The sequence below is a fragment of the Poecilia reticulata genome, linkage group LG5, assembly GCF_000633615.1.
Source record: "Poecilia reticulata strain Guanapo linkage group LG5, Guppy_female_1.0+MT, whole genome shotgun sequence".
NCBI lineage: Eukaryota > Metazoa > Chordata > Actinopteri > Cyprinodontiformes > Poeciliidae > Poecilia > Poecilia reticulata.
The window spans coordinates 22,422,416-22,436,144 of record NC_024335.1 but is presented as its reverse complement, the minus strand read 5'-3'; the positions used below and the strand labels follow the sequence as shown (position 1 = coordinate 22,436,144).

Sequence of the window (13,729 nt, the reverse complement as noted above, 5' to 3'; positions counted from 1 at the left end):
ACCCCAAACACTTCAACATGTTGGTTTGGAAGTATAACCCATTGACGGGCTCTCAGTGTCTGTTCTGCTGACCTTTATGCTGCAGGAAGTGGTGCGTCACAGCCTGCAGATGGAGCATGAAGCAGCTCTGAGGCGCTGCAGGCAGGAGATGGACGACCAGCAGCAGAGAGCAAAGAGAGACAGAGAGGAGCTGCAGGAGGAGCTGAGGGTCCTGCAGCACGACCGAGACCAGAGTCTGCTGCAGGCCGAGACGGAGAAACAGCAGGTCAGAGCCAGATACCTGGCAGCTACTGCTGCTGTCATAATCCTCACATTCAATCCACTTTTCATCATCTATGTCACATGTGTCAAACTCAAGGCCCGGGGGCCAAATTTGGGTCAACATAGCTCTTTATATGGGCCTCTAAACTCATTTGGGCTGCATAAATACAACCTTTAAGAGATCAATTGTGTGATAAATATTATCAATCAAGTCAATGCAGCTTTTGTCTGTTTACTGCTAAATTACATCATTCACTCCCACCAGTTTTCACAGAAATTCACGCAAAGTCAACAGATATGCACTTTATTTCTCACTAATGAATAATTGTGAGTTTATTTAAAATTTTCAGGAAAAATATTCGTAATTACATAATGCTAATTCTCATCAGCAGGTGGCAGTATCTTTTTTTCCACTACACCGCTGCCTCAGATTATAACAGCCAAGTTATAATTTCTCAATGTAACAATTCTACATGAATGCAAATAGTACAAAGTTCCTTGCAAAAATTTCTAAATGTTTCATTTTTATTGCAAAAAATCATAAAAACAATTGTAAAATCCTGGAAGGACTTTTAGATGGTGTTCGTTGGATATGTAATTTAAAGCGTTTATCGAATGAGGCAGCTATTTATTAATATTTTAGTCGTTTCTTAGTGGGTTTTATCAATATGTTCTGACATAATCGGCGCTTGGGAACATTCATGATCTCGATGTGGAACAAAATAAAAACGAGTTGGTTTAAATCCAAGTGAGCCGTTAAACTCTTCCTCCACAGGCGCTCTCGCTGAAGGAGGCGGAGAAGGCGGTGTTGTGTGACAGAGTGTCGGGTCTGCAGGAGGAGCTGTCGGCTGCAGCTCTGGAGGCCGAGCGGACGGCCAGAGAAGCAGCTCAACTCAAAGAGCAGGAGCAGGTGACAGTTTGTCTTCAGTTGCTGCTGCAGCTGCTGGTTGTTCTAGTGATTGATTACGATTCATTGATTAGTTGGATTAAAAAATTGGCACATTCTGCTGATTTTTCATTGAAGTCTTTTTTATACAACACGTTAATTTAAATAAACAAATTCCTTTTTAAATCAGAAAATGATCCTTTTCTTTCCTAAAAAGCAACAGCACAGCATTTGTAAACACTTGATTGTTTGCAGCAGAGGATGATTCTTGCAGAAAAACTCAGACCTTTTCTGCAGCGGATCAACAATATTTATGATCTGTCAATGTCAAATTTATTTACATAGCACTTTAAAACAGGTATAAAACTGCACCAAAGTGCTGTACAAGAACAACAACACAAATGATAGAACAGAGTATAAAACAAAACATCAATTAAATGCCAAAGAGTAAAAATGAATTTTAAGAAGCAATTTAAAATGATCCAGGCTGTGGGCAGATCTAATCTGGAAAGGTAAGTTATTCCATAAAACAGGAGCAGCAACAGAAAAAGCTCGATCTCCTTTCCTCTTAAGTCGAGTCCGAGGAACTGTCAGTAATAACTGATTATTTGATCGTAAGGTTCTGGACACAGACCGGAAATTTAAAAGGTCCCAAAGATAAAGGGGGGCTAACCCATTTAAAACTTTATAAATTAACAAAAGAATCTTAAAATCTATTCGATAAAAAACAGGCAGCCAGTGTAAAGATGCCAGAGTTGATGTTATATGGTCATGCTTCCTGGTTCCTGTAAGAAGCCATGCTGCTGCATTCTGGATCATTTGAAGTTGCTGAATCTGTGATTTATCCATCACTCTGTATAATGAGTTGCAGTAATTGATCTGTTGCTGATCTGTTAACTATTTTTGGATAAACTGATTAGCTTCTCGGGAGATTTCCTTGCAGAAGTTGAACCGGGTGAAATTATGCACACTGAGGAGTTTTGGGTTTAAGATGTTTACAGACAAAGTTAATTCTTTTAATCTTAATTACAAAATGTTCATATTTTTTACAGTTTTGGATGAATTACTGCTCTGAGTGTTTTCTTCTTCCAGCAAATTGCCTTTTTTGGAGTCCAGCTTACGATTAATCAATAAGTAAAATATTTTATTAATTGATTTGTCGCAACCAATTCGATTAATCGTTTCAGACTGCTGTTTCAGTCTAACAGATTAAAAATCATATTGACTCTGTTTTTTATTTTCAGATCAGAGTTGGTGCTCTGACCAGTGAGCTGCTGGAGCTTCGCTCTCGGCTGGACGAGGCGACGTCGGCTCACCAAAGGGAACTCCACGCTCTGCAGGAACTCTGCACCGATCTGCGCTCACGAGCCGACGTCGCTCTCAAAGAGGTAAATGACACGACGCAGAAGAAAACCCGTATAGAAAAGTGCTGGTCATGCACAAACAGGAAGTTTTCTCAGTTTCACTTTGTTCCAGGTCTGTAAAGAAAGTATATGAAGCACTTTTTGCCATCCAGTCGTTAATCGGTTAATCTAAAAAATAACCAATGGATCGAACACAACTCAAAACTCATCTGTTCGTCTTCCCACTTTAACTTTTTAGTTTTTTTGTGTGTTTATAGTCCTTTTCTTTACTGTTTAATTCGTGTTTTTAATGTAAAGTGTCCTTGGGTATTTTGAAAGACGCTGACAAATAAAATGCAATATAATAATAATAATAATTACTATTATTACTAAGTAGTTAAGTTGAGCAGAAAGGACTGAACTCATGTTGATGTTGGAAGTATTTTTTTTATTGCAGATGCTTCCTTTGCTGCAAACGATCAAAAATAATGCATTTATTGCATTTTAGGCAATAAAATATTTAAGGAATTCAATTACTTGTTTATTAACATTTTTATGTATGTTTAATATCGCATTCAAAAAAGCTTAAGCTGTTAAATAATAATTCTTCAAAATGTGCCAATTTTTTTAAACCTATTTAGTGTCGGAATAATTAATTGGTAAAATAATCTTTAGTTTGAGCCCTGCAAGATTTTAAATTCAAAACTTACCATCTTTAAATCACCACAGTTGTGACATATTGGTGAAGCAAACCAACAAACCATGATACTGACACAATGTTTCATAGCAGGAATAGCTGTTGGGAATAATGAGCCTTTATTGATATATTTGCAATAATTCGACGTTCCCTACTTTTGTGCACCACAGATTTCCTTTTTTCATACTTGCTTATTTTGCTTTGTTACTTGAGGACTGTTGTTTCTCGATATTTTAAATAAAAGACTTCACAAAATGCTGAAAATGTGAAACACCCCTATGAGAAACCTGCATCAACGGACCGGTTGCCGTGACGATGAAGGAACGCGTTGGTTGTTTCTCCAGTTGGAGCAGTGCAGGGCTTCTCTGTCGGCGGCGGAGGAGAGCCGAGACCAGGTGAGGCGGAGCCTGCTGGAGGCCGAACGGCGTCTGAGCCAGACCCAGGAGGCGTCAGAGAACTGCAGGAGGGACGCAGCGGAGCTGCGGCGCGGCCTCAGCGACGTCACGAAGGAGAGGGACGCTCTGAGTCAGTCCAACGCTCAGCTGAGAGGAGCGCTGCGCAGCGCGGAGACGGAGAGGATCAGGTGGGAGAGCGGAGACAGGTGGGTTTACCGAGGGGAGGGTGTTTGTTTCTCAATGTGTGTGTGTGTGTGTGTTAGTGTGAAGCGGCAGTGTGAGGAAAAGGAGCAGAGGCTGGCTGTGCTGGAGGAGAACCTGTCGTCGTCTCAGAAGGAAGTGACCGAGCTGCGGTGCTGTCTGAGAGAGGTCGAAAGGTCGCGCCTGGAGGCTCGGCGGGAGCTGCAGGAGCTCCGCAGACAGGTCAGAAGACCTCCGTCATAGAAATGTTATTTTATTTTGCTTCCTTCAACAGGGTAGGATAGGTCTCTACATTGTTGTTTTAAGGCCCTTTAGGAAAGACCGTTTTTGGTCTTCTGCCACTTTCTAACAAACTGCCTAACAAACAAGTCCTAACAAACTGCTGCTGACTCTCGCAAAATACGGTACAAGGCTGTAACAGAAAATACTGTGCTGTTATTACAAATGAAAATATTGGACTCACAATCCAACGGATGTGCAAATGGACGTATAAAAATGTACAAAATGTAACTTTTACATAATAGGTCTGCTTTAAAAGTTCAGTTTGCAGGATATTCTGTAAATCACAGTTTCCTGGATGTTGTTTTCTTTGCTCCAGCTGAAGGTTGTAGATGCAGAGAAGGAGCAGAGAGGGAGGGAGGTGGCAGAGCTGCAGACTCGTCTGGTTCTGGAGGAGCAAAGAGAGGAGGAGCGAGGGAAGGAGGTCTTCTCCCTCAAGCAGAAGCTTGTTGAAGCTGAAACAGTCAGAGAGTCCATCAAGAAGGAGGTGAGGATGGCGTGTTTCACTGCTTCTCTCCGTCCTCTCAGCACTATGTTAATGTTCAGTTCTGTGCCAGCTCGCCCTGACCCAGAGGCGTCTGACGGAGTCCGAGTCCGGCTGGCGCAGCTGTGAGAGAGAGCTGACGGCTCAGCTGCAGGACGCCCGCGGCTGCGAGAAGAAGCTCCAGGACGAAGCCAAGAACCTGTCGCTGCGCGCTCAGGCCGCCCACGACGCCGCTGCCCTGTCCGGCCTGCAGCTGAGCGAGGCGCAGGGCCGGCTGGCCGCCACAGAGGCCGAGCTCACCCGGGCCGAGGCCGCCAGAAGGGATCTGGAGTTTCGGCTGAGCGGCCTCCAGTCGGCGCTCACCCGGACGCTGGGCATCGGGGCCGGCGGCAGGGGCTGCAGGGGGCGGAGCCCCGGAAGCAGCTCCACGTCACCGGGCAGCGTGTCACGCCACCACAGCATCTCGCCGCTGCGCTCCTCACTGTCGCCACCTAAAGGTCAACAGACAACATGTCTTGGTCACTTGAGTGAAGTTTGTTGTCTTGTCAATGTGCTGAGAAACGTTCAGCAACAACATGGGAGTGGATGATACGGCTGAAAAACGCATCACGACATAAACATTTCATATCAACATTTCACATAAACATTGAAATATATGTTTCAAATACCAAAACATATATTTCAAATATATATTTGAAACATGTATTTCAAATATGTTTTAAATATTTCAAATATCTAAAACATTTCAAATGTTTTAAATATCTGAAAAACTACCAAACTATTACGTGACCACTCCTATTTTATCCAGTTTTCACTTTCCGCCATTCTTTTTTCATTTTTAAGCAAATATGAGGCACTGTGACGAATCCTGAAACTGTTGCTGCCCATGTTACTCATCAGGTTGTTGCTAGGTAACCACAAGTTACTCGACAGGTTGTTGCTAGGCAACTGAAGAGTGAGAGAGTTAGTTAATGCCACCGACTTTGCTTTTCTGACTGTGAGAAGTTGAGCGACAGGGGTGTTCTAATGGGAGTTCAGTGAAATTATTAATAATTATATGTATCATCTATTGTTATTGATTTATGGTCCAGTCTACAACAACACCAATCATTATTATTAATTTAGGCATCAGTTTTGAGCCTGAGCTCTGTGCACTCTAGGTACTATTTGTCCATGAAAACCAAAAAACTTTAGAGTGATCAAACTAAAGGCGGATGAAACTTGCATGGTAGGTTGGTGGTTTACAAAGTACAAAACAGGTCAATATGTTGAAGATCTTATTGTAAATTTGCTGAGCGGTGCAGGAATATGTTGATTTATTGTCACAAAATGTTGCAGCACAAAGTGAAGTTAACTCTGGCTGTGACCGACGCAGAGTTTCGAGGAAGCACGCCGGACAACACGCTGGGTTCTGGTGCCGTTTCTCCAGAGAGAGGCGACACGCCGCTGCCTCAGTCTGAACTCGACCCAGATTCCCTGAGAAGCGGCCTCAGAGATTTCCTCCAGGAGCTGCGGGACGCACAAAGAGAAAGGGTAACACACCTGCAGCACAACAGCAAAGCCTCACGAATTATTATTATTTTTTAATTTCTTGGAAATATTTTATTTTGCTGATTTTGCAGGATGACGCTCGCTGCCAGCTGGGGGTCCTGCAGCGGGAGCTGGAGGAGCTGAAGGGGGAACGCGGCTCTGCTCAGAGTCGCTTCTCTCTGCTGCAGAGCTCTTTGCAGGAGCTGCAAGAAGGTTCAAGAAATATAGGGTTGCAACTAACTAATCAATTAATCTATTGATTATTCTCATGCTTAATCAGATGAAAAATGTACACATTCTACAGATTTTTTATTTAGTCACTTAACTATTTTTGCACAATTTTAGCAATTCATTTAAAGCTCTTTATGTGCCGTACAATGGCTGCTGGAAAAGAGGAAAGCTTTGTGGTTGATTTACCTTTCAGATTGTTGGTTGTGCAGGAGGCCTTTCTTCTGCTTTTTTAACATGAACCATTATTTAAATGTGCATCTGTTGTCACCTATGTTCATGTGTAGCTGAGTTAGGGGGCGTGGCCAACAGCAGCTCATTTAAATTTAAAGTGACAGGAAACAGCTGGCTCTGAAAGGAGCTCACAGCAGGCAGTACTGACCAGACTAAAATCTAATTATCTGTTTTGTATAGACCTATCCTGTTCAAGGAAGCACCTTTACAATGAAATAATGCTCAGAGTTAGTTAACTCCTGCGATGTTTCATTCAGTGAAGCGTGGGCTGGATGAGCGTCTGACCACCACTCAGATCCTGCTGCAGCAGCAGGAGGAGGCGGTGAGGAGAGGAGACAGAGACAGGAGAGCTCTCTCTGATCGGGTGAAGGAGTTGGAGCGATCGCTGCAGTGCTCAGAGGCGGATAAGAAGCACACCCAGGTACACGCTCTTCTTTACACAATCACTCTCACATCCGGGGATCACGGCCAACCTGCCGTCGCCATATGGCTGCACTCAACAGTGGATTTATTAAAGTGAGCTTCAGGAGTTGGAATAACAACAGATGTCAGCCTGTGCTGCCAACACCTTCCACAATGATTCACCTCCTGCACCACAGGAGGAGCAGACACAACGCAGCCCAGGACGAAGCAAACCCAACCAACGTGAACTCTGTGCTCCTCGCTCCTCTGCAGGATCAGCTGAACAAGCAGCGGGCCGCCGAGGCGCGTCTGGAGGCGGAGAGGAAGCGCCTGCGGGAGGCGTTAGAGGCAGCCGAGGCTCGGGCCACCAGGGTGGAGCTGGGGAGGCGCAGCCTGGAGGGGGAGCTGCAGAGACTCAAGCTGAGTCTGGGGGACCGTGAGGCCGAGGGCCAGGCGTCCCAGCAGCGCCACGACGTTCTGATCAAACAGGTCTGCAGAAAAAGAAAAAGAGTTGCATCTGCAACTCTGAAACCGCCGGAAGCAGCTTTACAGTCCGATGCAACGCAGACGTTTTTTAAACGTCTTTATCAGTCCGTCGCCAAGTCTGGCGCTCAGCGGAGCGGGCATGGATGTCTTCTCTCCATCTTTCTCTGCACATTTCCTGTTTAAATATTAAAAAAGAAAAAAATCTTTAGAATTTGGCTGCTTTTTACTCATTTTCTCTACATTTTTTATGCCTGACTCTTAATTCAACTGTATTTTGGATATTTGCACCAGAAACTAGATCAAAAATACTTGGTAAGGTTGTGTTTCCCCTCAAACTTGAGTTCTTCCTTCTTTTAAAGTCAATATTGTTATTTCATAATCCTAGAGCAAAAAACCTTTACAGCAGAGAGACGGTTATTTCTGGAGGAGAAGAAATCCATCTTCGAGTTAGTGTCCATGTTGTTCACTCATGTTTCCTGCATACAAACCTTAATCCATAGTAAGAGCTTCCTGTCTATTCAACATATTCCCGTGTTTTTTAATGACCGTGGGGACATGTTGATTTCAATTAATGTTAAACTAAATCAGAGACAATTCAAGACTTTTTCAGGATGTAAACTCGGTTCATGGATTGCTTTTGCGTCTTCTACCTGATGCAGGTTGCAGAGAGAGAAGCTTGTGTTTCCCAGCTGCAGAGGGACGTTGACAGGCTGAGTCAGAACCTGCTGAAAGCTCAGGAAGGCGAATCTGCTCTTAAGGAAAAGGCCGCGTCCCTCAGCCAGACCCTCCAGGAGGTGACGGCCTCCCACAGCGGCACGCAGAGCCGCCTGCTCGCCCTGCAGAAGACGCTCGGCTCGGCTGAGCAGGACAAGAGGCTCCTGCAGGTTCGTGGGTCCGATTGAAAAAAGGCCGCCTGTGAACAAACAGTTAATTATAATTTGATGGATGTTTTTGCTTTGATTAGGAGCGACTGGATGAAGCGCGGGCAGCTCTGGCTGAAGGAAAGAGAAACATGGCTGCCCTTACTGAGCGCGTGCAGAACCTGCAGAGTGAGCTGAGCCAGAGCGAGCTGCGGCGAGAAGAGCTGGACGCCGAGCTCAGCAGCACCCAGGAGGTCAGAAAGATTAGCTTCTGTTACAAATATTCACCTCATGTCAAAAAAACACAACTTCACAGTTGCCCTGTTGTTGATCATGTGACTCAAATGCTTTTACTGAGCAACGTTCTTCTATTAAGCAAATTTATTTTTGTAAATTCAACTTCATGGTTAATGAAGGTGAGTGACACAGAGTTTCTTCAGAAGAAGTACGAGTCTGCGTTCTCCTTTCAGGCTCTGCGCCAGCGGTCGGTCAGCCTTGTGGAGGCCCAGCGGAGCGCCCAGCTGGTTCAGACGGAGCGGGCCGTCGTAGAGGAGCGGCTGCGCGCGCTGCAGAGGGCGGTGGCTCTGCTGGAGACGGAGAAGAAGGATGCAGAGAGGCAGGCGGTCAGGCTGGAGAAAGACAAGAACGCGCTGAGGAACACGCTGGATAAGGCAAGTTCTGGTTCATTTCCTCTACAAGACGTGGTGCTCGTGTTTCTAAAAGCTAAACGTGAACCACGTCAGGTTGAACGTCAGAAGCTGAAGTCCGAGGAGGGCAGCATGCGGCTTTCTGTGGAGAGGAGCCGTCTGGATCGCTCGCTGAACACGACAGAGCAGGAACTTCAGGAAGCGCAGCAGCAAATACTGATGCTGCAGGTGAGGATGAGGCGCAACATCAGATTCATCAGAAATGAAACCAATAAGCAGAATAAAGCTTCACCAAACTTCTGCTTAGCAGTGACTGCAGGAGGGAAGGCTGGGAGCCTGGCACAGGAATTAAATCTCAAATATTTGTCACACCAGAACCAAGTCTAGGTTTTTAATTGATTTTGTTTTTCATGCTTCCTTTTCTAAAAAAGAAATTAGAAATGACAGGAAATATTTTCGAAAAATGGCTTTTATTTCAATCTGTCCTTCAGTGATGTGTGTTATGGAGTGTTAAGGCCAGGTGACAAGAAATGTGGTTCAGTTACGAGAAAGCAGTCATAATATTATCAGAGTAAAGACACAAGTTGAGCAGAAGAAAGTCTTAAAATTACAAGAAAAAAGTTGTTTTAATGACAAAAAAGCTTGTGTAATTTTTTTTTTTGTGCTGGAGTTCTCATAAAGTATCTACTTCATTATCCTAATATTATAACTTTCTTCTCATAATTAAAGAATTAAAAAAAATCTGCTGATATTCTAAAAATTCGACTTGAATTGAACTGAAGCTGTTAAACATGCTTGTGAAACAAGATGGCCGCCCATGGCGTTCTGACATCACTCTGAATGATCAAAACTCAAAAAGTGCATTGGTGGGAAAAAAAAATTCCAAATTTTCCAAAAATTTAATCTTCACCAAAAATATGATTAATTGATCAAATCGATTAATCGCACAGCTCTAGTGGAAATCTCAGCTGGCTAAGGAAAAACAAACAAATGTTCGACATTAAGAAAAATCTGCATTCTTACATCAGCTTTTTACACTTGGGTGACGTTTAATTATCCACTCACAATTTGCTGTGAAAAAGCAGGAAAAGAGGAGCTTTAATGTCCCATGTAATACAAACATCCGAGATCAATATGTTTAATATAAAGGCTTGTTTTTCCTTACAGTGAGCAAAAAAATATTTTCAAATTCTCCAGAAACTGAGTTTAATTCCTGTCATTTTTAGGTCATATTAACTTTTTTTTTAAAACCCACCACAGAAAGGCCACAAACAAGTGAATGGGAACAAAACTGCAGGAAGTTTTAGTGGAATTTAGAATCTATTAAGTTGTTGATTTCAAGGAGATTTAGTGCCTCAGACATTTCCTTATTTAGTCAAATGTTTTCCAGGCTGCAGAAATCTTTGTGAGGGGAAACTATAGCAGTTAAAGAAACCTCAAAAAGACAATTAGCATTGCATTTTTGTTTATTCCTGGAATCTAAAATCTTTTTGTGCAGGGGAAAGAGAAAGTTTAGACACCACCCTGTAATGACGGTAGATCCTGTCAACTGAAAACAAGCAAACAGTTTGTTAGAAACAATGAAAGTGTGGGAATAAGTTTCCTCGTGGCAAAACATTTTATTTCATCTTATTATCAAACAATTTAGACATCAGTTTGATGTGACAACAACTAGTTACAGACGGTCAACCTCGGCTCACGTTGAAATAATGATTTAAAGGGCTTCGATTGTTCGTTTTGGATGTTTTTAATGCTTCCATTTGGATCTAAAATGCTTCTTTAAAAAATCCCAGACGCTTAAAAAAACACAGTTGTTGTTTTTACAATAGGTTAATGTTATTTCGTGTCAGTAAATTGAGCTGTTTCAAAACCCAGAGTCACATTAGACTTATGTGCCATTACCTAGCAACACCAGGACAGCAAAGCCCGTCACCTAGCAACCCAGGAACGTCACTTTAAATCCTGCCCAAAAGCAGCTCAGACTAAAATCTTATCTAAGAACTATTTTGTACAAAAAATGTAATAAACATGGTCCCATTCCTAACCTGTTGAAGGAAGTGTAGTAGGTCATCTGTAAAAACACTCTGTGTGGATTAGTTGGATCACTTCATGGGTAAATGGAATTAAATGCTATCGTTTTGACTTCACGTTAACCTCCTTGTGTGTTTTCTGCTGAGCAGACGCAGCTGGCTGACATGGAGCACTCACACGGCCTGTGTGAGAGTTTGGTGCAGCAGCGTGACGAGGTCCAGCGGGAGGCCGAGAAGATGAGGAGCAGCCTCCGGGACGTGGAGCGGACGCTGGGCACCAGGGAGCGAGCTCACCGCCACCGGGTCAAAGGCCTGGAGGAACAGGTGACCGAGGACATCTTCGTTGTTTTCCACTGAAAATAATTGTTTTATTTGCAAATATATTCGCAGGACACGCAAAAGCACAGCAGCTGCTTCTCCAAAAATAAAAAACAAATACACAGTCCAACCTGACCACGTTGCTAAAACAGCTTAAAAAGAAACATAACAGATGTCTAATGGGCTGAACCAGCCTCTAAACTGGGTAAAGCTGGGCACTGATTATGTCGTAAAGCCTAACGGATCCTCAATGTCCCTGCTTTGTAAACTTTCTGCCACTTTCATCTACCCTGCTGTTTCCAGACACTGAAACCCAGAAATATAAGACTTGTCTTTCAAAACTGTTGTGGAAACCAGACATTATCTGTAAGTGTTACAGTGATCAGATTCATCAGGTAAAGGTGACACTAAATGCTTCCCAGTTGGGACTTTGACTCTTTAAAAACTACAGAAGATGACTGAAACAGGGTCTAATAAATTAGCTGCAGTACAACAAAACTAGGAAATAATTCACTCACTGATTAACTTTTGAGTTTGCAAACAACACAGAGTCCCTGAGAATGAATTATCAGGACTAAACCCAGAACCATTTATCTCTTCCACTTTAAAATGATGCACTACTTTGTGGCAGACATCGACTATTGTGGATGTAACATAATTAAATGTGGGGAATGTCACATTTCCAAGCACTTTATTTGTATCTCTAACTCCTTCTGAAGTACTTCATCTAGTAATACTTTACTTTATTTAGTCATTTATTCTTGTTTAAATGCATTAAAAGTCTGTTTAACTATAATGGGGTCTGGAAAAGCTGCCCTCTCTTCCGTGTGTCTCCCATTCCAGATTGATTACAGATTATAGTCATGTGATCAGACCTTCAGATTAAAATGCCACATCTTTGTTTCTCACTTCAGGTTTCCACACTGAAGGAGCAGCTGCAGCAGGAAATTAAGCGACGGCAGCCATCTCTACCGGCATCGCTGCTGTCCAAATGAGACATAGCTCAGAGAGGAAGAAACTGATTCAGGGAAAACTCCTCGTTAATGTAAAAACTCTAACTCAAATTAATCCGTACTGTGACTCTAAACGCAGCTTACTGTGGCTGTGGAAATAATTTTGGATTCTTGAGGTGCTTCCCTGATGCATGGAGCAGCAACCAGCAACCAAACGAAGCACAAACATGTGAAAATGCCTTAAAACCTCCAGCAAACCACTAATTGCTCTTAAACATCTGGAATCGGTCCTGGCTGAACATCTTCTCAAACTTTCTGCTGGTTTTTATGAAAAAATTCAAATCGCTTCAGGATTTCTCTGCCGAGTTTGGACATTGGGCAGGATTTTAAATTTTTAAGATTATTTACAATCATTAAAGGACAAAGAATATGTATTTATAAGCACCATAAAGTGAAGTGCACTGTTTGTTCTCTTAGAGACAGATTTAACTAATTATCTAATGTTAGATAAAACCCTATTTTATAACTGAAACTCAGATTTTTATTACTTTACTGCATTATTTTTTTAGGAGCCAGTATTATTATCCACATGTAGTTTTTTCTTTGCTGTACGAACACTGACACACTGACGACAAACTACATCAGTCAAATTTGAGTTTAAATAAATATTAAAGCCATGATTTCTGGAGAGTGCAAGAAGAAATGTAGGAGTGGCAGCATCATGCTGTGGAGATGATTTTTATCACAAGTCCACATCAGCAGGGTTTCTCTTTTTGTAACAAGCATCATCTTTGTTAGAATAAATAATGTCCATCTTAATACTTTACATTAGTACAAAAGATACTAGAACTGCTTGGTTTTGTTTATGTGTAAAATCTAAAATTGGACAAATACTTGCATGAGTTGGAATAAGAAGAGGAAAATCTTAAAAAGAGCTAAAAAAGCATCTTGATAATTTACAATAAAAGGTGAATTTGTACTTCTGTTTGTATTTTATTACATCTTTCACCCAAACTACTGAACTACCTGCAGGATTCCTATTCAGTCTTTAAAACTTTGGATTAAATTTTTTTTTCAGTAATGGATCTGGATAAATATAGAAAAAAGAAAATTGGAAAATTGAATATTTTAAAAGTATCATTATATCCAGTAGGTGCAGTGATGTGATTCTCACATTGATTCGATTTAATTTGACATTATTTTATTTAGCAGTTATGCAGCCTGGGAAGACCTGGGTTGATGATGTTCTAAATGAATGCACATTTTTTCTTTTAAATGGATTGTTTCACTAGTTTGGTCTCTATAGAGCCCCCAAGAGGACATGGAGAAATTTGTTTTCTTTTGCATTCTCTGGTAATGACGTACTGATCAGTTCTTGCAACAAAATTGAATACTGTAAGCCTTTCTTACAGTAATATAGCAGAAAGGCCTTAAATTATAGCCTTTCTGCTATAATATAAGGCATTTGCATGTTATAAGGGCCTAGTCAAAGTGC

At 42.1% G+C, this 13,729-nt stretch overlaps 1 protein-coding gene across 2 annotated transcripts in view; it reads left to right on the top strand.

The window, feature by feature from the left end:
• Positions 1-13,213, top strand: part of crocc (ciliary rootlet coiled-coil, rootletin) — a 29,060-nt gene extending 15,847 nt beyond the window's left edge. For both annotated transcript variants that reach the window (XM_008409769.2, XM_008409768.2), the window contains exons 21-37: positions 86-265; positions 1,037-1,171; positions 2,392-2,535; positions 3,532-3,770; positions 3,846-4,005; positions 4,382-4,549; positions 4,620-5,043; positions 5,922-6,079; positions 6,169-6,289; positions 6,796-6,959; positions 7,214-7,429; positions 8,086-8,310; positions 8,391-8,540; positions 8,757-8,957; positions 9,030-9,161; positions 11,114-11,287; positions 12,196-13,213. In XM_008409769.2, coding sequence (XP_008407991.1) covers positions 86-265; positions 1,037-1,171; positions 2,392-2,535; positions 3,532-3,770; positions 3,846-4,005; positions 4,382-4,549; positions 4,620-5,043; positions 5,922-6,079; positions 6,169-6,289; positions 6,796-6,959; positions 7,214-7,429; positions 8,086-8,310; positions 8,391-8,540; positions 8,757-8,957; positions 9,030-9,161; positions 11,114-11,287; positions 12,196-12,276 — 3,072 coding nt within the window. In that variant the 3' untranslated portion in view covers positions 12,277-13,213. The remainder of the gene's footprint in view (positions 1-85; positions 266-1,036; positions 1,172-2,391; positions 2,536-3,531; positions 3,771-3,845; positions 4,006-4,381; positions 4,550-4,619; positions 5,044-5,921; positions 6,080-6,168; positions 6,290-6,795; positions 6,960-7,213; positions 7,430-8,085; positions 8,311-8,390; positions 8,541-8,756; positions 8,958-9,029; positions 9,162-11,113; positions 11,288-12,195) is intronic.
• Positions 13,214-13,729: the final 516 nt, after the last annotated feature.